This window comes from Vipera berus (assembly GCF_964194415.1).
Source record: "Vipera berus genome assembly, chromosome: 3".
In the NCBI taxonomy this organism is placed as follows: Eukaryota; Metazoa; Chordata; class Lepidosauria; order Squamata; family Viperidae; genus Vipera; species Vipera berus.
In genome coordinates, this window is record NC_138204.1 from 160301488 (window position 1) to 160326161 (window position 24674).

Sequence of the window (24674 nt, forward strand, 5' to 3'; positions counted from 1 at the left end):
TTTCCTGAGAAAAGAACAGATGTTGGAAGAGTAATACTGTCATAATGTGATATTGCTGAAATACTATTGATATGTGGGAAGTTTTATGTAGCTGATGGGCAGCTCCAAAGGCATGACATACAAGCTCATAATACTCATAATACAGTAGCTACCATCTGTATCAGCAGACAGTTAAAAAATAATGATAAGGCAATCATAGTTGGATATAGCTCCTGCCAAGATAAATAAAGCATTTGCTCTAAGATTGGGTCCATCTAGGGCGGGGTTAAAACATACTGTGACTGCTTGGTACCATATAATGTTCAGCTGTTTCTCCACAGACAAAAACATTCCTCAGCTCTTTTGTTTTTGTTTTTTTAAATGGAACAATTGCAGTGAAAACCAACTAATTATTGAAATTATGTTAATATGGTAAGAATATACAATATTTATAAAAATGCTAATAATTTCATCTGTAGCTGAAGCTAATTATTATTGGAAGCCAATTTAGTTGTTTTTACAGGACTTGCTTATAAATGTATTAAATTAAAATCCAATCTTGAGTTAGGTTATATAACCAAATATTTAAAACAGTAACGCATAAATGCTGATTGAAATACCATAAACCAGTCACAGTATGTATATATAGGTGTGTGTACATCACAGATACATGCATACATGCTTAAAATTTTGAAACTGTTTTAAATAAAATCACATTATTAACATGTAAAGATGCCAGTTTCTAAGAAAGGAAGGAAATACAATATATTTACCAATTATCAGATGGTACAGAAATATTACTTTTCCTGTGTTAATTTTTATATTTATAACTCCATGTAATAATTGTGTTCATAAATAGTACACAACGTATGATTAAAAGCACTGATTTATTTGTCATTGTAATGTTATGTATTATTTAGGCTTATAATACTTGGTGATAAAAATACATTTCTTGATGGACAGTAATTTAATTCATGCTCAGGGCAATGATACAAAGATATTGCAAGCTCTGCCTTTAAGGAAAGCCATATTGTAAATTATCAAGACAATTTAACTCAGAATATTAGTGCTATACCTTCACTCAAATATATTTTCATTTAGCTATTTGGTTAAATGTTTGACTAGTTTACAAGAAAGAAGGCATGTTACTACATCCATGGAACTTTTTCTGCCTTTATATCCATAAATGATTTCACCCACGGAAAAGTTAGCTAATCAGTCAGCTAATTTGTGTTCCATCTAGATTCTAGATAATGGCAGTTTTCAATTAACCTCATGACTGAGATCACACGCTATGATTGGGCTGAACAATGCCAGTTTTCGTGGCACAATCTCAGGCAATATTTGTGGAGGCTAAAACTGAAATGGAAGTGATTTGTCTTTTAGAAGCCTCTCATTGTCTTTCTATCTTTTTGTTTGTTTTTTTGAAGAAGCATCATATCCCTAGAATTGGCTTTTTATTACTGAATTTCAGCAATCCTGTTTCAGAATGACCATAATCACAAATAGTGTGCTACATGTTGCATGAGAATTGCAGTTTATCCTTCATACGAATATGAAGTGTGATTGATTGATCATGTGCAATCAAAACAACTTTAAGTCTTAGTGTCCGCACAGAGATACATTTCCCCAAGATGATCTTCATATGCCATGCCCCTAACATCACACTGTAATTGCTTCCATTCATCCTTTATTTCTTATTTTTTATATCCCGCCTTTATTATTTTCACAAATTGCTCAAGGAGGCAAACATATCAACACAGCTTCCTCCTCCTATTTTCCCCACAACAACCCTGTGAGCTGGGTTGTGCTGAAAAGAGTGATTGTTGTAAGATCACGCAGCTGGGTTTCATGGCTAAGGCAGGACTCGAACTCATACTCTTCCACTGTCTAACCTGATTCCTTAACCACTAGACCAAATTGGCTGCCCATACTGCTGGCTATGCTCTTCTCTTTTCTTCCATCTTTCGCAGCATTATAGACTTCTCCAGAGACCTAAGGCGTCACATGATGTTTCCAAAATATGGTAATTTTGATCATTTGATGCTTTACTTAATTCCTACTTGATTTGTTCAGTGATACATTTTTTCTTTCATCTGTGGTGTTCTCAGAAGCCTTCTCCCACACCAAAATTGAAAAGGATCAATACTCTATCCAGCTTCTTCAAGTCCAACTTTCACTTTTCATAAAGTGTCACAGGAAAATCACTGCCTGAATGATTTTGATCTTCTTAGATACAGACCGATCGTGACACTTGAATTATCTTTTCTAAGGCCTTAATTGGTGTCCAATCAAGTGCTAGTTTGCTCCTTATTTCTTGACTGTTGCTTCCTTCAATAATAATAATAATAATAATAATAATAATAATAATAATAATAATAATAATAATAATAATAATAATAATAATAATAATAAGAAGAAGAAGAAGAAGAAGAAGAAGAAGAAGTAGTTGGAAGGGACCTTGGAGGTCATCTAGTCCAACCTCCTGCTCAGACAGGAAACCCTATACCATTTCAGACAAATGGCTGGCCAGTCTCTTCTTAAAAATTTCCAGTGTTGGAGCATTCACCACTTTTGGTTGTTCCACTGGTTAATTGTTCTAACTGTCAGGAAGTTTCTCCTTAGTTCTAGGTTGCTTCTCTCCTTGACTAGTTTCCATCCGTTGCTTCTTGTCCTGCTTTCAGGTGCTTTGGAGAATAGGTTGACTCCCTCTTCTTTGTGGCAGCCCCTGAGATATTGGAACACTGCTATCATGTCACCCCTCACCTTTCTCTTCGTTAAACTACACATACCCAATTCCAGCAACCGTTATATGTTTTAGCCTCCAGTCCCCCAATCAGCTTTGTTGCTCTTCTCTGTACTGTTTCTAGTGTCTCAACATCTTTTTTACATTGTAGTGACCAAAACTGGATGCAGTATTCCAGGTGTGGCCTTACTATTACCACTTTACAAGGCATTGTAAAGTGGTAATAGTACTTCTTGTGATCTTGATTCTATCCCTCTGTTAATGCAGCCTAGCACTGTGTTGGCTTTTTTGGCAGCTGCAGCACACTGCTGGCTCATATTGAAGTGATTGTCCACTAGGACTCCGAGATCTCTTTCACAGTTACTACTATTGAGCAAGGTACCACCTATACTATACCTATGCATTTGATTTTTCCTGCCTAAATGTAGAACCTTACTTTTTTCACAATTAAATTTCATTTTGTAAGATAGCGCCCAGTGTTCGAGTCTGTCCAGTTCCTCCTGTAACTTAAGCCTATGTTTTAGAGTATTCGCTATTCCTGCCAGCTTGGTGTCGTCTGCAAATTCTATCCCCTCATCCAAATTGTTGATGAAGATGTTGAAGAGCACTGGGCCCAGAACAGAGCCCTGGGGCACCCCACTACACACTTCCTTCCATGTAGATGCAGTTCCATTGAGGACCACATGCTGAGTACGGCCTGTCAGCCAGCTACGAATCCATCTGGTGGTGATGCTATCTAACCCACATTTTTTTATCTTATCAAGTAGTAGGTTGTGATCTACTTTGTCAAATGCCTTACTGAAGTCCAAGTAAATTATATCGACAGCATTCCTATGGTCCACTAATTTTGTCACTTGGTCAAAGAATGCAATACGATTTGTCTGGCATGATCTGTTTTTGACAAACCCATGTTGGCTTTTAGTGATAACTTTGTTTGCATCAAGGTGTTTGCTGATTTGTTGTTTGATTATCTTTTCCAGAATCTTCCCAGGTATTGAGGTCGTGATAGGTCTGTAGTTTCCTGGATCTATTTTTTTGAAGATGGGAACTACATCAGCTGTCTTCCAGTCCTCTGGTAGTTCCCCAGTGCTCCAGGATCTTTGAAAAATATAGTTCAGTGGTTCTGAGATCACATCTGCCAGTTCCTTGAGAACCTTGGGGTGTAATCCATCTGGTCCTGGTGATTTGAACTCATCTAGGCTGGACAGGTGCTCACTTACCATTTTCTTGCCTATCTTAACTTGCCTTTCTATTCTGTTTTTTATGGCACTGTTTTTGGTAGGTTGGACTGTTTTTTCCCTTTGTGTAAAGACAGATGCAAAAAAAAACTGAGTTAAATAGTTCTCCTTTCTCCCTGTTGCTTGTCACCTTCTTGCCACTTTCCCCCACTAATGGACCAATCATTTCCTTAACTTTTTTCTTGTTTTTTATATGTTGAAAGAAGCTTTTTTGTTATTTTTGACTTTGGTCGCAAGCCTTAGTTCATTTTGAGCCTTAGCTTCCCTCACTTCATCTTTGCAGGCATGGGCTGTTTGCTGATATTCTGACTTAGTTATGTGCCCCTCTTTCCACTTCTTATATTTGTCCTTTTTATCTTTCAGTTTATCAGAGAGTTCTTTATGCAGCCATGCTGGTTTCCTTTGAGAGCTGTTATTTTTCTTTTTTGGTGGTATTGTGCTAGACTGGGCCTTTATTATCTCACTTTTCAAAATTTCCCAAGCTTCTTGAGTTGTTTTCCCCTTTAGGATTCTCATCCATGGAATTCTTCCCAAGGTCTCTCTAAGTTTATTGAAATTAGGTCTTTTAAAGTCCAAGACTTTAGTTTGGCTGTGTTCTATTGCTTGTGCTTCCAGAATGTTGAATTCCAATATTGTATGATCACTTCCCCGCAAGGTTCCTGTGGCTTCGACACTTTCTATCATTTCATCTCTGTTAGTGAGAATTAAATCCAATATGGCTAATCCCCTGGTTCCCTTCTCTACTTTTTGGGAGAGAAAGTTGTCTGCTAGGTTTGTCAGGAATCTGTTTGATCTTCCACTTGGTGCAGAGTTTGTCTCCCAGTTGATATCAGGGTAATTAAAGTCCCCCATTACTATTGTGATGCGCTTCCTACATACCTTAGCTGACTAGCAAAAAGTTCATCTATTTCCTCTGCTTGGTTGGGTGGCCTATAGTATACACCTATGGCAATGTCATTTTTCCCCCTTTTATATTGACCCAAATGCATTCAAGTTTACAGTTTTCATCATTGTTGTGCTCTATTTCTGTAGAGATAAAGTTATTTCTTATATAGAGAGCAACTCCACCTCCTCTTTTGTTTAGTCTGTTTCTTTTAAATAATTTAAATCCCTCTAGCTGTGTGTCAATTCTAAAAAGAAAACACTATTTACCACTTGACTATTTCATTTTCAATTCTAAAGTTGATTGGTCGACCTATTACTATTTGTTTGGTTTTAAATTTAATCTCATCCTCATTTTTTCACTATGTTAATTTTCTTTGCTAGACTTCCAGAACATTTGCATTTTCAGCTATCAGAGCAGTGTCATAAGCATAGCATGATATATACCAACATCTACTTGCTCACTTTCATTCCTGGATATAAATGCATATAACTCCCAAACTCCAAATGAAATTGATTCCAAATTCATGAGCATATGATGGGAAAGAATGATAAGATATGATGATTCCTATAAATCGATTCCCAAATTACAACATACAAACAAAATTGTTGATCGCTAACATCTTCAGATTAGATAACTAATAATGTGGCAAGATCTCAGATAATTTCTCCCAGTCACAATGGAAAATACTTTGCTGATTTTTCAAATAATTTGCCCTGATATACAAGACAAATCCTGCAGCGATCTCATACTATAAACCAGTATTGCAACCAGGTATTTCTCATTTACATTCAAGCCATTTTAATATCAATTTTAATCCTATTTGAGAAAACCTATTCACTTAGTTACTATGGTCACTAAGAATCAATTGATGGCACATAATCAATCAACTTATTATGTTGAAAGGGGAGAGAAAGCAAATACTACTCAACTTGCTTCTATTAAAAGATATACAATCTCATCAGCAAATCATATTCAAAAATGAAAGTCAGAGATCTCCCTTTAAAAACTATAGCATATTTTGGAGGGGGGGGGGAGAAATTGAGTGACTTTTCTTTCTTTTCTGCTTAAAATGACATTGGAACTAATCAGCCAGCTTTAAATATAAGTGGGTTGATTTGGAAGTCAAAACAAAGGTACTTTGCTTTCTTGCTTGTGAAGACATTAAATACTGAAAATAAAAATAATGTCCACATGACAGTAATTTTTCATTTGAAAATATATAGTATGGGCAAATATTTTATACTCCATCATGGCTTTTAAACAACTTGCCATAACAAAAGCATTTCAATTAGTGATTCAATCAGCTTACATTATAATGAATATAGCCCCTTCTAAATGATACTTTTAACCACTTTAAAATTGGTTTATAATTAGTGGCATACATCTATTAAATGTAAAAACCTGACTGCAAATTCAGTGACATAGATTCCTAACAGTACTTGCACATATAAATATTGAATTTTAATAGAAAATTAAAGCTTTTATACAAGTACAGGTAGTCCTGGATTTACAACACTTCACTTAGGTACCATTCAAAGTAACAATGTCACTGAAAAAGTGACATAACCAATTTTCACATGTACGACCACTGCAGTATCCCCATGGTCGGTCACATGATCAAAATTAGGATACTGAGCAACTGGTTCATATTTATGACAGTTGCAGTGTCCTGGAATCATGTCATCACCTTTTCTGACCCCCTGGCAAGCAAAGTCAATGGGAAATTAACTTAACAACCCTGTTACTCTATTTAACAACTGCAGTGATTCACTTAACAACTATGGCAAGAACGTTTGTAAAATGGGGCAAAACTCACATAGCAACTGTCTCACCTAGCAACAGAAATTTTGGGCTCAATTGTGGTCATACGTTGTTATTAGTACTACTATAATAATATTAGTATTTTATTATTAGCAAGCAGCTATTAATAATAACCCTTTTCTCTCCCAAACCTTCTCATTTTTCATGCTCTGACCCAGACTCCTGCCTTTTAGGGTAAACCTTACAGGTCAGTGATGGTGAACCTTTTAGAGACCGAGTGCCCAAACTGCAACCCCAAACCCACTTATTTATTGCTGGGTTCCGTGTGGTCATGGCTCACTGGGTGGGCGTGGCTATGGTGGTCATGGCAGACTGGGTGGGTGTGGCCCAGGTGGGTATGGTCACCTCAATGTTGCTCATGGGGAGGGATGCCTATGGGGGCCGGACAGGGTTGGGGGAGATCCAGGAGATCTCTGGCAGGAGGGGCAGTGAGCAGGAGGCTCGTTCTGCAGGGTAAGGTGAGGCGAGGCAGGATGGGCGTGCCATTGTCGCAGGGCAAGGCGAGGCAGGGGCAGCTGCTGCCTGACACCATTGGCCCCCACACACAGAGGCCAGCAAGCATATGGGGGCCGACAGTGTCCATCAGCAGCCACAGCCTGCTGGCTCCTTGACCGGTACACTCTGGGGCTCTGTAGCCTACCGCCAGCAGTTCAGACAAGCCACCTCTGAGCTGGACAGCTGGCCGACAGCTGAGGAGGTGATGCAGAGGGTCGTGCCTGGGAAAAGGACAGCATGCGAGGCCAGGAGGGATGGGACAGGGAGAGGGAAACCAGCTGTGCTGGGATGCATCTGGTTACATGGGACCTTAGATGGCTGGTTGAAGAGGGACAGCTGCCATCTCTGGGGCATGGCACACGTGCCCACAAAGAGAGCTCTGAGTGCCGCCTCTGGCACGCGTGCCATAGGTTTGCCACCACTGTTATAGGTCATTCTTCCATCTTCAGGGAGACATAGAAATTCATCTCACTTGGAACCTTCACCTAAGCTAACCCTATATGTGAGTAAGTGTTTTCACATTCAGTGCTGGGTTTCTGGCAACTAAAAGAAAATGAGAAAATTTCTGTAATGCAATTATCTAGCCTTGTTTCAAATGGCATGACTAGGGGTTTTAACACGTCTTCCCTTTTACAACACAGGTTCCAAACAAAATACAGCTTCCAAAAAATGTAAACTGCTAGCTTAAACAAAAATATAAAATCCTGTAACAAAAATATTGAAGATTCTGTAGCAGGGATTCCAGCAATGTCAATGCTTTTATTCAGAAGTAAAGGACATGTCAAGAAAACATGTTTCAAAGGTCAGTTTGCGATTGTATTTGCCTTAGTCATGAACTCCCTTTTTGCAAAGAACAGCACACCTAAGCAGAGATAGTATATACTATCAGTATGATAAGCTTTTAGTCACTTACAGAACAATATGAAATTTTTCAGGCCTCCTCCTTACCTGAAAGGGGAGTACATTCACATAATATACTAAGTATATATAATCCCTTGAGATAAAAACAATTTTAACTACACAGCTAACTCTTCTCCTAATGCAGATTAGGAAAACTGTAAAAGTTTTATCTAACCCATGTCTGCTTCACTGAACATACCTACTACAACAGAAATGAAGATTCCTGAAGTTATAGTGTAATTCCAAAAATATACAATCTGTATGCTACTAGAATTCTCATTGTCCTGACCTCTAACTGGATGAAATGGTGCAACATGGAGCAACAAATTTTGAACCAAGGTACCTTAAATGGGCTAATTTAAAGAATACTTCCAAAATCTGGGACCCATGACTCCCAAAACTCAATGGGGAAGCCAGTAGGAAGTCAGAAGTTTCTACTATCCCCGCTACTATTTTTTGTTCCCTTCCCTTCGTCTTTCTGTTTCTCTGTTTAAGTAAAAAAAATATCTCTGAAACAATGACCCAACAGGACACAGGTTGTCTAGTGTTTAATTACATTATCAAACCATTTGTATTTCCAGAAACAGCTTAAGGCCCAAAACTAGTGGAGCGTTCATCATGGTATAACAATAAACATTAAAGAGATACTAGAGAGAGATTTACTTAGTTCAATAATTTTATCAGGGCAAGTCAATCCAGTAAACAATGTTCCACAAATCAACGTGAACAATAAAAAATATAGGTACCAGACACCAATAAATGCTGATTGTTGGGATTATTAAATATGTTCCAACTCCAATTTGGTAATATATGTAGCAATTTTTAGCAAAATCTAACTAACATATTGATTCTGTACGTCAGATCATGTGGCAAAAATCCATTTATCCATTGTTTTTCAAAAGGAAGTAACTTTTTGTAACATTGTAGACATTTTTATTAAATATTTAAAATTCACTTACATTATCTTAAAATGAAAATATGTATTGTTTATATGAAGAATTGGAGTTTTAAACCTGAATGTGAATTTTATCATTAACTTATTGAAAGTGAATCATTGATAAGCAATTAGGTGCTAGTCAGTTTTTTTTTTTTAATTCCATTTATATCCCGCCCTTCTCCGAAGACTCAGGGCGGCTTACAAGCTTAGCAGTAGCCTTCATTCTATGTATATGCCTGCTTATTAGGGCTTTCACACACACCCCAAGCGGCATTATTACAAAGTCAGCTTAATTGCCCCCAACAATCTGGGTCCTCATTTTACCTACCTCGGAAGGATGGAAGGCTGAGTCAACCTTGTTGACGTTTGTTGTTTTGTTTTAGACCAACTACAGTACTATCAACTTCAGTTTACATGAGAAGGGACCGAATGAATTGAGCAAAAAACTGGAAAGCAGCAGTGTAAATACCACTGCTACAGAGTGGTAGGGGTGGAAAAATATTTGACATTAGTCATTTTCCATACTAAATCACAGAAACAAGGAAAAAATATATTATTTCATGTGCAGCATGGCAAAAGCCCTTTCTAAATAATTCCTAATAATAATTATTGGACTTAGTGGCAATCCTATATTTCCAAACCGATGCTGTGCTATCTTTCCAATGTTGAAGAATTCTTTGCTAATCATTATGCTAAAAAAAACCAGGTTAGATAAACAAAGTTAGATAATAAACCAGGTTAAGTGGAGATCTAGAGTACAGGTGTCAAACTCGACCGCATCACATGAAATATCGTGATGTATCGCAACATTTTTTGCCTTTGTGGAGCTGGGGTGGGCGTGGCCTGTGCGTGACGCACCCAGCCTATGGGCTGCCAGTTTGACACCCCTGTTCTAGAGAGTTGTCTTTTCTGTACAAAATGTTATCTGATGAAAACAATTCAAATATATTAGTGTGAGAAAATCTCTAATTAAATATATAGGCACTTGTTTTGTCTATAAATTAGGATATTTTAGCAATACTTACCTCAATTTTATATGAGATTTTTTTTTAAAAAAATGGTATAGTTACATCTTCAAATTTAAAAACGTTAATTGAAAGAAGACGTAGGGTCAAGCAAGAATGACTAGGTCAGTGATGGCGAACCTTTTAGAGACTGAGTGCCCAAACTGCAACCCCAAACCCACTTATGTATTGTCCGGTGCTGGGTGGGCGTGGTCCATTGGGTGGGTGTGGCTGCAGTGGTAATGGCAGACTGGGTGGGACTAAAAAGTTCAATCAATCAATTCTAATTTTGTGAGATCTTTTTTTTTCCTGCAAGAAGTTGAAATTGATTGATTATTATTATTTTGCACATGGCGATGGAGGCCTAAAGCGAAAAGGTTTTATAAAACCCAGCTGAAGGCCTAGGACTGGGGTGATGGCACACGTGGCAGGCATGCCATAGGTTCGCCACCACGGGACTAGGTACTGAATGAATGTAGATTGGGTACTTTTGTTCATATAAAGAGAATTAATGAAGACTGAAGTAGAAAACAAATAAAAAAGGAAGACTGAATGAGTCAAGGACACTGACACAATTATTGATTGGATGAAGTTGATGAGATCATGAAAATCAGAGAGACAAGAAGCTTAAAGAACAAAATATATGAAGTAGTATATGGTTCTGAAGACAGCAAGGATGCTTTGCAAAACCAAATGGTATGGAATGGTATAATGATTAAGTAAACTAAAATTGACTATGTTTCATTTTCTTTTTCTTTCATGATGTCTTAATTCCCTGGCTACCTATTTCTTTCTCCTTTTCTACCCCTACCACAGCGTTGCTTGTTCCAAAAAAGAATAATATCATGGCTATGGATGAACTTATATATGTAACTATTTATTTTGTTTTTATGGCAACTATATTTATTTTTCAAACTTAAAAAAATTAAAAAGAATTGTCATTTTTAATAGTTGTGGCCTATCTTCAAAATTTGTTAGCCTAGTAAGCAAAAGCCAGAAATTTAGACCACTCCTTAATTATGCTTGTTATCTTTTCCACATTAAAGACATGAGAGGGTTAAGGGATGTAAAAGAATTTAACATGTTGTGATTTGAAAAAAAACACCCTTTTTAAACAAAGAAACAACTCCAATTATCACTGAAATAAACACAAATAAATCATGATAACCAGCAGCATTTTTGTATTCACTTTTACAATTATGTAGTGTTTTTAAGTATGTATAGAGCAACGAATTGGAGACAATCTGGTTCTGACATTGTTTGACAAGTAGGGTGTAAATTATACGGTTCGCAGCAAGTAGCAAAGCAAACAATAATTTCCCAGGAATCATAAAACTTTTTAAAATGAAAAATAGTATTGACTGATTGTATTGTATCTTTTATCTATTAAAAAAAGTCTAGTAATCGGTCAGGTTACAATAATAAATAGACATTTATTTGACATGTAGCAGGATAAAATTTTGGTAATGTGTAACAAGAGCAAATATCTCCATCTGGTTATTCATGAGACTTTGTGTCGTATTTGCCTTCAGCCTGTCAAATACTCTCAGAACAGCCATATTTCCTAACAAATTCCTAAAGAACTTTCTATTCTGGGTAAGTATAATGACAGCATTCAGTAAGAGCTACAGCCTTTTTTGACTCCTGGTAGCCAGCCAAATTCTGAAGGAGACGAGAGTGCCAAAAATTAGGTGAATCCCTTTTCATTACTTATCATCATTCTAAGTGACAGTAATGTTTTCTTTAAAGCCATAAATCTTTCCACTGCAGGCCTATACAGTCTTTCAGCTGAAGTGAAAAGAAAGCAACTGCCACCTGCCAATTCTCTAGACCATCTGCCCTGTGCACTGAGTCTGCATATTTTCCACCAGTGGTGTTGAACCTTAACTACTACCTGAGTAAAAGTAAAAGCCTTTAAAGTTGCATTCTACCCCTGCTAACTAGTGCCAGGGACAGTAAATTTTTGGCAACAAAAAAGGTGATTTGCTACACTTCCTCCCATTGTTGCTTTTTAAAATTTCCACCATAGAATCTAGGAATTGCCTGGTGGATTTCAATTCAAAGCAAAGGTAGACTCGACTCAACCTTGCTTATATTCTAATCTTATCCAAGGTCAGCCAGGTGCTGCCACCTGCCGAGAACCTTAGCTAACTGGGGTTTCTCTGTTGTCCTATCAATCCAGTATCACAAGGTTTTTGTGCATTTTTTTTTCCTCTTCCTGTCCCCCACTGCTCAGGCTTGCCTTCTCCCAAGAATAGTTCAAGCTGAAACTGCAGCTGTGTCAAGCTTTTTCCTGGTGGCTGCAGGAGGAGGAGGAGGAGGAGGAGGAGGAGGAGGAAATGTTTCTGCCCAAAGTTTACAACGCTTTGACCTTTGACCCAGTCACACTCCAACCTGTTAATCGCTGCTACCTGAACCAGAGAGGGGAACCATAAGGGGAGTCACTCTGCTTACAATTTCATCAAGGCATTTTTCACTGCTCAGTCCTGTGCAATCTTTCTCCTGAAACCCCATTATCTTCAGGGGGAATTTATTCAATGGTCAACTCATTTACGATTTCAGCCTAAAAGGGTGTCTTTTTTTTTGAGGAAAAGGAAGTTTAAATACATAGCCGATTCAACTCAAGCTCCCCACGCAAAACCCAAACGTCTGCCTGCCCCCCAAAACCAGGTTGAGAGAAAAGGACAACCCTCCCAGGATGAAATCAGTCAGATTTCTGGCCAAAAGCATAGCCAGCGCGGTAACAAGCCGCAGTCCTATCCACACTTAGTTGAGATTCCTTCCTTCCTGACATCCGTGGGGCTTTCTCCCGAGTAAAACCCAGATGAATGCCCGCCCGCACGCCTCCCCGAGATGCCAATACTAGTAAGCTGTCAGGACCCACCCCAAACCACGTCTTAGGAAGACAAAAATTCTTGGGAGTCAAATCTATTCCAAAAAGAATCTTTAAGCAGGCAAGGCAGGCGCGCAAACCTCGGCGAACTGGCCAGGTCGGCACGCCGAAGTCGAGAGCAGCAGCTCCAGGCAGGCGACCGGCGAAGCCGAGCCAGGAGCGAGACCTTGCACCCGCACCTGACCAGCCTGACCCCCTCCCGATCCTCTGCCAAGCCAGACCCCGGCGCCTCTTCGCCCGAAGACTGCCCGCCTTCCACCTCCACCGCCCACCCAGCCGAGAGATGACAGAGCTCAGCGAGGGGGAAAACAAAGCGCGCCCGGCTCCCCTTCTCACTCACCCCGAGCTTCCTGCTGCGGATTTTCACGTAGCCTTGCTTGACTATATCATTAAAGTTGGAGGCCATGGCCAGGAGGAGCGGGCTGGAAAGGCCCCCGCTCGCGCACGGGATCGTCGCCTTCTTCTTCTTCCTCCTCCTCCTCTTCTTCCTCCTCCTCCAGCTGCCGCTGTGTGCCCTTGGCCGCCGGCTCCCGGGGAGCTTCTGGCATCCAGGCGGCGGCGGCGGCGGCTGTGGCTGTGCAGGACCTCTGTGGCGCGCCGGGCAAACACTGGCCCAGTGCAGCCCGCCCACTCCGCCTGCGGGGCGCCGCGCTCAGCCCAAGAAACCTTCCCGGCCGCCCTAAGCGCGAAGCGAGCAGCTGCTTTGGACCTTAGCGGGCGACTGCAAACGCTACGAAGCGGGAGGAGGCACATGCCGCGCCATCATTGCCTGAAGCACAGAAGAAGAAGAAGAAGAAGCTGCTTCCCCGGCTCTTCCCGCAGCTCTCTCTCCCCCCTCTGCAGCCAGCGTCGCTCCTCCGGCACCTAGAGGCTCTGGAACTGCTCCCGCCGCACCAGCCTCCCTCCAGCGCGAAGAAGAAGGGGGAAAAAAAGGGGGGAGGGGGAGGGCTTCCCGCTCGCTTCCTCCTTTTTTTGCACCGTTTTCCCCATCAAGGCGCATCTCGCCACCCGTGGAAGGTAGCTGGGAAAATGTCAGCCTTGCTATTCATGCCCGAGCGCACCTTTCCCTTTTATTTCTTCTTCTCTTTCTCTTTCTCTCTCTCTTTCACCCATCCACCCTGCCTGGCTTCCTCTCCCCACTCAGCTGGTCAAGCCCGCGGGCCTCGCGAGTCACTTCCACTCTTTAGATCTGGACTATGGTTCTGGAAATGTCTTGGCCAGTTGACTAGACTTGGGAAAACTGAGGATTAATTTACACAGAGACGTAACATAGTTATGGAAAGAGAGAACACTTTTTTCTTACACTGATATGAGAAGATTTCTGTATAAAACAGACCGGTCCATAGCACGGCTCCTCTTTCTAAATTGCTGGGATTTGGATGCAAATGTCATCAATGCTCATTTGCTGATAAATTCACTTTTTCATTAAAATAGGATGAAATCCCCTAGGAAGCAACACTATCCTTTTCCAGGATAGTGTCCTTCAGAGAAGTTAAGGTTCAGCACCATTATGGTAGCTGAAATCCAAGCTATAAGGCCTCAAGCCACTACTTTACATTCTGAATTCCTTTTAGGTTTAGAATAATTTATTTATTATCAGAATTTTACCTTTAGACTCTTGGGAGTGTGTGATGTAATACCTCTACAGTTGTACTAGTAATAATTGCCACACCCAGAAAAATTCATGCTCGGTTTATTCAGAAGTAAATCCCATTCATTCAATGGGCTTAATTACATCCAAATAAGTATGCATAAGATTGCATGCTTCATTCTTGAAATGGCAGGGAAGAAAGCCTGGGTTATTCTACTATCAGAAAAATAGCTTTTGTACATTCTTTATTCAAGAATCTACAAAAATAATAGCAATCTCTCTCCTAATTAAAAGTTGATTTTTTGAGGAATCCTTTCTACATCATTTTATATTCCATGGAAGAAATCCTGAAAAAAACTGTAATCCATATTTCTGATCACTATAAATCATAAGGCAGTTATACCACAAAATGTAGTATATACAGAATATATAGTATATAGTATATAGTATATACAGAATATATAGACCATAGGAAGAATTGAGACCATGGGAAGAATTCCATGGATGAGAATCCTAAAGGGGAAAACAACTCAAGAAGCTTGGGAAATTTTGAAAAGTGAGATAATAAAGGCCCAGTCTAGTACAATACCAACAAAGAAGAAAAATAACAGCTCTCAAAAGAAACCAGCATGGCTGCATAAAGAACTCTCTGATAAATTGAAAGATAAAAAGGACAAGTATAAGAATTGGAAAGAGGGGCACATAACTAAGTCAGAATATCAGCAAATAGCCCGTGCCTGCAAAGATGAAGTGAGGAAAGCTAAGGCTCAAAATGAACTAAGGCTTGCGACCAAAGTCAAAAAAAAAAAAAGCTTCTTTCAACATATAAAAAACAAGAAAAAAGTTAAGGAAATGATTGGTCCATTAGTGGGGGAAAGTGGCAAGAAGGTGACAAGCAATAGGGAGAAAGCAGAACTATTTAATTCGTTTTTTGCATCTGTCTTTACACAAAGGGAAAAAAACAGTCCAACCTACCCAAACCAGTGCCATAAAAAACAGAATAGAAACGCAAGTTAAGATAGGCAAGAAAATGGTAAGTGAGCACCTGTCCAGCCTAGACGAGTTCAAATCACCAGGACCAGATGGATTACACCCCAAGGTTCTCAAGGAACTGGCAGACGTGATCTCAGAACCACTGAACTATATTTTTCAAAGATCCTGGAGCACTGGGGAACTACCAGAGGACTGGAAGACAGCTGATGTAGTTCCCATCTTCAAAAAAGGGAAAAAAATAGATCCAGGAAACACAGACCTATCAGCCTGACCTCAATACCTGGGAAGATTCTGGAAAAGATAATCAAACAACAAATCAGCAAACACCTTGATGCAAACAAAGTCATCACTAAAAGTCAACATGGGTTTGTCAAAAACAGATCATGCCAGACAAATCTTATTACATTCTTTGACCAAGTGACAAAATTAGTGGACCAGAGGAACGCTGTAGATATAATTTACTTGGACTTCAGTAAGGCATTTGATAAAGTAGATCACAACCTACTACTTGATAAGATAGAAAAATGTGGGTTAGATAGCATTACCACCAGGTGGATTCGTAGCTGGCTGACAGGCCGTACTCAGCATGTAGTCCTCAATGGAACCGCATCTACATGGAAGGAAGTGTGTAGTGGGGTGCCCCAGGGCTCTGTTCTGGGCCCAGTGCTCTTCAATATCTTCATTAATGATTTGGATGAGGGGATAGATGGGGAACTCATCAAATTTGCAGACGACACCAAGCTGGCAGGAATAGCCAATACTCCAGAAGATAGGCTTAAGATACAGAAAGATCTGGACAGACTCGAACACTGGGCACTATCTAACAAAATGAAATTCAATGGTGAAAAAAGTAAGGTTCTACATTTAGGCAGGAAAAATCAAATGCATAGGTATAGTATAGGTGGTACCTTGCTCAATAGTAGTAACTGTGAGAGGGATCTCGGAGTCTTAGTAGACAATCACTTCAATATGAGCCAGCAGTGTGCTGCAGCTGCCAAAAAAGCCAACACAGTGCTAGGCTGCATTAACAGAGGGATAGAATCAAGATCAAGTGAAGTACTAATACCACTTTACAATGCTTTGGTAAGGCCACACCTGGAATACTGCATCCAGTTTTGGTCACCACGATGTAAAAAAGATGTCGAGACTCTAGAAAGGGTACAGAGAAGAGCAACCAAGATGATTAGGGGACTGGAGGCTAAAACATATAGGGAACGGTTGCTGGAATTGGGTATGTGTAGTTTAATGAAGAGAAGGGTGAGGGGTGACATGATAGCAGTGTTCCAATATCTCAGGGGCTGCCACAAAGAAGAGGGAGTCAAGCTATTCTCCAAAGCACCTGAAAGCAGGACAAGAAGCAACGGATGGAAACTAGTCAACCTAGAACTAAGGAGAAACTTCCTGACAGTTAGAACAATTAACCAGTGGAACAACCTGCCTCCAGAGGTGGTGAATGCTCCAACACTGGAGGTTTTTAAGAAGAGACTGGCCAGCCATTTGCCTTAAATGGTATAGGGTTTCCTGCCTGAGCAGGGGGTTGGACTAGATGACCTCCAAGGTCCCTTCCAACTTTATATTATTATTATTATTATTATTATTATTATTATTATTATTATTATTATTATTATTATTATTATTATTATTATTATTATTATTATTATTATTATTATTATTTAGAAAAGCAAATGAAACTGCAGGTCACAAATCAGAATTAAGCCTACATTAGTTTCTGACAGGTTTTATTTACTCATTTCAAGAACGTACAAAGCTCATAAGAAGTTCCTAGAGTGACTGAAAATTACCTATTAATTAGTAGGCAATCCGGAATGATGCTGATTTTATATATTGGAGATGGCTCTTCTTTTTGTGCACTAGTGTTAAAGAGAGATCTTGAAATTTAAATTAAATCCAAGAATCTTTCACCCAAATTATCAAAGTCTTTCTTCTCCATATGATGAGAATTCTGTCAAGGTCAGGAAAACTTTGCATTTTGAAGAAATATACAATTAAGTAAAAAGTTCTCCAAGGACAAGAGATTTTCTTCTATCACAAAGCATTGATTAATAACATTGCAGTCTATCAGAAATAAGCTCTTACTAGCTTTTTCTTATCTTGTGCCTTCCAGATGCATTGAACTGCATCAACTCTAGGCAATGCAATGTAGGTTTTCTGTATAAATATCATAGTCTGGTTATTAAAGGGAAGATCAATGGAACACACAACGTATGTCTGGTGTACTTCCTCTACACGTGTATGTATATGAATATCCCTTAGGGAAAAGAGGATTGCAACAATTTGATTATAGCATAATCTAAAGCATATGACTGAGCAAAATCCAATGAATCAGTTAGACTAGGAACTCAGCATTACTTTCATTGAATTGATCCATATCTCAATGAATTTGAGCTTCATTGAATTGAGTAGGTTTGCTCAGGAAAGCTATCAGCACTATTCACTATGGTAACAAAATGAAATTAAAGCCTTATTGGGAGCTTAATCAAAAATGTGTACAGAATCTACAGATGAAGAAAAGCTGAGAAAGATGTTTTTTCCTTTGACAATTGAGTCCTAATTTTATTGATTCGATTTGATGCATGCAAGAATGCATAATAGTTCCCTTCATGAAACACCTCCAAGCCCTCTATCAGTTAAACAAAACTGTCTTTAATTACATTGCAACTTAAAGCAGCTTTAGAGATAATTGTGTTTCCAGCAATACTAGGATAATTTATTTTGAAAAGGCTAAGGAAAATACATAGAAGAAGTAATATGTTCCTTCTGCATTATCCATTTATTGGGTTTAAAAATGGCACAATGTATCTCAATATTTCATTTTGGGCATCTGCGGTGATTCAATGTGACTTAGTCCCCAAAGTAAACCATTAGGTGCATTGAACCCTGACTTAAACATTAAGGTGGAAGTAATTTGCTTTTATGTACAGCTTTGCTTTGGCTTTTGTGGGCATTGCCTTTGTACAGAACAACACTGAAGGGCCAAAGAAACAGACAACTTGAAATATCATTGCTGTTCCAATCCAATAAGAAAAAAAGACTGTGTCAATTCATTTTGCATTTGTATTCTGATAGGATTATTCAGGACAGGTGTTGTTGTTGTTGTTGTTAGCTGCGAAGTCGTGTCCGACCCATCGCGACCCTATGGACAACATTCCTCCAGGCCTTCCTGTCTTCTACCATCTTCTGGAGTCCATTTAAGCTCACGCCTACTGCTTCAGTGACTCCATCCAGCCACCTCATTCTCTGTCGTCCCCTTCTTCTATTGCCCTCGATCTTTCCCAGCATTAGGCTCTTCTCCAGTGAGTCCTTCCTTCTCATTAGGTGGCCAAAGTATTTGAGTTTTAGCTTCAGGATCTGGCCTTCTAAAGAGCAGTCAGGATTGATCTCCTCTAGGACTGACCGGTTTGATCGCCTTGCAGTCCAAGGGACTCGCAGGAGTCTTCTCCAGCACCATAGTTCAAAGGCCTCAATTCTTTGGCGTTCAGCCTTTCTTATGGTCCAACTTTCACTGCCATACATTGCAACTGGGAAGACCATAGCCTTGACTATACGCACTTTTGTTGACAGGGTGATGTCTCTGCTTTTTAGTGTGCTGTCTAGATTTGCCATGGCTTTCCTCCCCAGGAGCAAGCGTCTTTTAATTTCTTGGCTACAGTCCCCATCTGCAGTGATCTTGGAGCCCAGGAAAACAAAATCTGTCACTACCTCCATTTCTTCCCCATCTATTTGCCAGGAATTGAGAGGGCCAGTTGCCATGATCTTGGTTTTCTTAATGTTAAGTTTCAACCCAAGTTTTGCACTCTCCTTCTTCACCCGCAACAAGAGGCTCTTTAGTTCTTCTTCACTTTCTGCCATTAGAGTGGTATCATCTGCGTATCTTAGGTTGTTGATATTTCTTCCGGCAATCTTAATTCCAACTTTTGATTCATCTAGCCCTGCCTTTCTCATGATGTGCTCTGCATATAAGTTAAATAGGCAGGGCGACAGTATACAGCCTTGCCGGACTCCTTTCCCAATTTTGAACCAATCAGTGGTTCCGTGTCCAGTTCTCACCGTTGCTTCTTGACCCGCATATAGGTTTCTCAAGAGACAAATAAGATGGTCTGGTACTCCCATCTCTTTAAGAACTTGCCACAGTTTGTTATGATCCACACAATCAAAGGCTTTAGCATAGTCAATGAAGCAGAAGTAGATGTTTTTCTGGAACTCCCTAGCTTTCTCCATGATCCAGCGTATGTTGGCAATTTGATCTCTAGTTCCTCTGCCTCTTCGAAATCCTGCCTGTACTTCTGGTAGTTCTCGATCCACATACTGCTGAAGTCTAGCTTGTAGGATTTTAAGCATGACTTTACTAGCATGAGAAATGAGTGCAATGGTGCGATAGTTTGAACATTCTTTGGCACTGCCTTTCTTTGGAATTGGAATGTAAACTGATCTTTTCCAATCCTGTGGCCACTGTTGAGTTTTCCAAATTTGCTGGCAAATTGAGTGTAGCACTTTTACTGCACTGTCTTTTAAGATTTTGAATAGCTCAGCTGGAATACTGTCACCTCCACTAGCTTTGTTGTTGCTCAGCTTTTCTAAGGCCCACTTCACCTCACATTCTAGGATGTCTGGCTCGAGGTCAGTGACCACATCATTGTGATTATCTGGGACGTTAAGCTCATTCTTGTATAGTTCTTCTGTGTAATTTTGCCACCTCTTCTTAATCTCTTCTGCCTCTGTTAGGTCCCTGCCATTTTGGTCCTTTATCATGCCCATTTTTGCATTAAACGTTCCCTTCATCTCTCCAATTTTCTTGAAAAGATCTCTGGTCCTCCCTATTCTATTGTTTTCTTCTATTTCTTTGCACTGTTCATTTAAGAAGGCATTCTTATCTCTTCTAGCTATTCTCTGGAATTCTGCATTCAATTGGGCATATCTATGTTTTTCTCCCTTGCCTTTCGCTTCCCTCCTTTCCTCAGCTATTTGCAAAGCTTCCTCAGAAAGCCATTTTGCTTTCTTGCATTTCTTTTTCTTTGGGATAGTTTTGGTTGCTACCTGTTGTACAATGTCGCGAACCTCTGTCCATAGTTCTTCAGGCACTCTGTCTATCAGATCTAATTCCTTAAATCTATTTGTCACCTCTACTGTATATTCAACAGGGATATGATTTAATTCATACCTGACTGGCCTAGTGCTTTTCCCTACTTTCTTCAGTTTAAGCCTAAACTTTGCAAGGAGAAGCTCATGGTCTGAGCCACAGTCAGCTCCTGGTCTTGTTTTTACCGACTGTATAGAGCTTCTCCATCTTTGGCTGCAGAGCATATAGTCAATCTGATTTCTGTGTTGACCGTCTGGTGATGTCCATGTGTAGAGCCGTCTCTTGGGTTGTTGGAAAAGAGTGTTTGCTATGACCATCGTATTCTCTTGACAAAATTCTATCAGCCTGTGCCCTGCTTCATTTTGTACTCCAAGGCCAAACTTGCCTGTTATTCCAGTTATCTTTTGGCTTCCTACTTTAGCATTCCAATCCCCCATGATGATAAGGACATCATTTTTTGGTGTTACTTCTATAAGGTGCTGTAGGGCTTCATAGAACCGGTCAATTTCATCCTCTTCAGCACTGGTGGTTGGGGCATAGACTTGGACTACTGTGATATTGAATGGTTTGCCTTGGATTCGAACTGAGATCATTCTGTCATTTTGAGGATTGTATCCCAGTATTGATTTTCCTACTCTTTTATTGACTATGAAGGCTACTCCATTTCTTCTGAGGGATTCTTGCCCGCAGTAGTATACCTGATGGTCATCTGAATTAAATTCACCCATTCCTGTCCATTTTAGTTCGCTGATACCTAAGATGTCGATGTTCAGTCTTGTCATCTCTTGTTTGACCACGTCCAGCTTTCCTTGATTCATGGATCTTACATTCCAGGTTCCTATGGAGAAAAAATCTTTACAGCATCGGACTTTCCTTTCACCACCAGACATATCCACAGCTGAGCGTCCTTTCGGCTTTGGCCCAGTCGCTTCATTCTTTCTGGCGCTACTAGTACTAGCCCTCTGCTCTTCCCCAGTAGCATATTGGACGCCTTCCGACCTGAGGGGCTCATCTTCCAGCGTCATATCGTTTTGCCTTTTGGTACTGTCCATAAGGTTTTCATGGCAAAGATACTGGAGTGGTTTGCCATTTCCTTCTCCAGTGGATCACGTTTTGTCAGAACTCTCAGCTATGACCTGTCCGTCTTGGGTGGCCCTGCACGGCATAGCTCATAGCTTCATTGAATTACGCAAGCCCCTTCGCCACGACAAGGCAGTAATCCATGAAGGGGTCAGGACAGGTACATACTTCAAAAGATAGTTAGGATTGCAGAAAAAGCACTTGCAACCAGCCTGCCTTCCATTGAGGACCTGTACACTTCACAAACCAGAAAGAGAGCTGAGAAAATATCTACATATCCCTCACATCCTGGATATAAACTTGCAACTTCTCTCCTCAAGACACCATTACAGAGCATTGCATGCCAAAACAACTAGACACAAAGACAGTTTCTTCCCCATGCCATCACTCCGCTAAACACCTAATTCCCATAGCACTGTCTTATGCCTAAATATATTTACCAATGTAGAAGTCTGTATTGCTATTATCCTTGTCATCGTCTCATCTTTCCTACCTTTTCATCTCCTCATTTTTCTCACCTCTCAACTTTCCTACTACCTTTTCCTATTGGTACTATAGATTACGATTAATCAATTGTTGCTTGTACCTTATGACTTATGAGTATATCTTACAATTTATGTCCTGTTATTTATTTTGTTGTTGTTTGTATGTACACTGAGAGCTTATGCACCGGAGACAAATCCCTTGTTTGTCCAATCACACCTGGTCAATAAAGAATTCTATTCTAAATTACCTTTGCTTTGAATCTCCTCCCTGTCAAAGCTTTGTGCAGGCTTACAAATTATGTCTGTTTTAGCTATTTTGTTTTACTTAAAGATATAAAATTTCTACCTACATTTTTCCCTATAGATAAGCTTCAAGGTGGCCAACAATGATAATATGTACAATTACAGTTGAAACAATAAAGCAAGTCAGTTAGAATATAGCCATAGAAAAACAACTCGTCCACTGCATTAAAATCTCATTTGTTCATTTTTATATAGGTCAAGACCAGTAATAAACATTATTAGGGGCTTCAGCAGAAAGTCAGTGTAGATGTCACAAATCTGTCATTACTTTCTTTAAGGAAAGAGAGCTATCATTTCTTCCTTAGGTGCAGAGTTTCAGATGTCAGAATCGCCTTTGCTTATATGTTGCCACCAAATGTAATGAGCAGCAAGAAGATTTGTTCAGGAAGCTTTAAAATGGATCTAACTGATCTGGCTGAAGAAATCCAAATGATCACAGAATATAAAAGTGTTTTTTTGCATCCCGCTGCTGCTATACACTAGTTCTCTGGATTTTTGAATCCCAGACCTAGTAAAATCCAGGCAGAATGCAATCATTTAAGCAAATTAGTTCTACATATGAAATATTTTCTTGGTTACATCTATATGTTTATCAAAAATGGGGAGATAATTAAAGATTTATTAACAGGTAGGATTTCTGTAAAGCTCAATTTGTTCTATCTAAAGATTAGATTAGTTAACTATTGTTATTTTTTCCTGTGGGCTCAATGGCACACATTAAAAATGAAATTTAGTTGTTTGCTCCCAAAGTTTAAGAAAACCAAGATCATGGCATCCGGCCCTCTCAATTCCTGGCAAATACCTGTAGATGGGGAAGAAATGGAGGTAGTGACAGATTTTATTTTCCTGGGCTCCAAGATCACTGCAGATGGGGACTGTGGCCAAGAAATTAAAAGATGCTTGCTCCTCGGGAGGAAAGCCATGGCAAATCTAGACAGCACACTAAAAAGCAGACACATCACCCTGTCAACAAAAGTGTGTATAGTCAAGGCTATGGTCCTCCCAGTTGCAATGTATGGCAGTGAAAGTTGGACCATAAAAAAGGCTGAGCGCCAAAGAATTGAGGCCTTTGAACTATGGTGCTGTAGAAGACTTCTGCGAGTCCTTTGGACTGCAAGGCGTTCAAACCGGTCAGTCCTAGAGGAAATCAACCCTGACTGCTCTTTAGAAGGCCATATCCTGAAGTTGAAACTCAAATACTTTGGCCACCTAATGAGAAGGAAGGACTCACTGGAGAAGAGCCTAATGCTGGGAAAGGTTATGGGCAAGAGAAGAAGGGGACGACAGAGAATGAGGTGGCTGGATGGAGTCACTGAAGCAGTAGGTGTGAGCTTAAATGGACTCCAGAAGATGGTAGAGGACAGGAAGGCCTGGAGGAATGTTGTCTATGGGGGTCACGATGGGTCGGACATGACTTCACAACTAACAACAACAACATATACAACATATGTATAGACCTACACCCTTACATTTAAGTAACATATAAATAGTATTTACGGTCCATCTTGAATACATAGCAGAAGGAGGAAGCTTTAGAGTTCACAGGGTTAATTCTGTATGGAACAAAGCTGTGACTGAATCTGGATGTTCTGCTTTGGATACCACGGAGCCTCCTCCCAGAAGGTAACAGGGAAAACGAGTCATGAAGAGGATGTTTAGTGTGATCTTTTCAGCCATCCTCACCACTCTCTGCACTGCCTTCCTGTCTGAAGCAGTGATGCTTCTAAACCAGACTGTGATGCTGTATGACAGGATGCTCTCAATTGTCCCTGTAGAAAGTGTTAAGGACAGGGGAAGGTGAAGAAAAGGAAAGGTGAACATCAAGCATCCTCAGCTCCTTATACAACAACCATTCCAGAGTCTCTAAAATCACAGTTCTGAAATTCAATAGCAAAATGCTGGGATGTGTGTCCCCATCTCTATTTCTTGGGTAGATTTCTGAAATCATGAAGAAGGTTTCTAGGTATCCCTACTTTAAATATTTTCTACATCAAGTTGGTATGTTTCAAAGTTCCTGAGTGAAACTTCTTTTAGTGATTGTTTATATATATTTGCTTTGATTTCAGTCATTACTCTCTAATGATATTCAGTGCTTAAAGCAATTGATAGCTAATAAAATACAAAATACAATTTTTAAAAAATTTAAATGAATTCCAACATTAAGTAACAATAGGCTGGTGAAAGAGATGTGTTTTGACTGACAGAGATCAGAAAGAATAAAGGCC

At 39.8% G+C, this 24674-nt stretch overlaps 1 protein-coding gene across 1 annotated transcript in view; it reads right to left on the reverse strand.

The window, feature by feature from the left end:
• Window positions 1–13457, reverse strand: part of DOK6 (docking protein 6) — a 211075-nt gene extending 197618 nt beyond the window's left edge. Inside the window, exon 1 of the mRNA XM_081324042.1 lies at window positions 13240–13457. Within this exon, the coding sequence (XP_081180168.1) occupies window positions 13240–13305 (66 nt within the window). The 5' untranslated portion in view covers window positions 13306–13457. The remainder of the gene's footprint in view (window positions 1–13239) is intronic.
• Between the last annotated feature and the right edge of the window lie 11217 nt (window positions 13458–24674).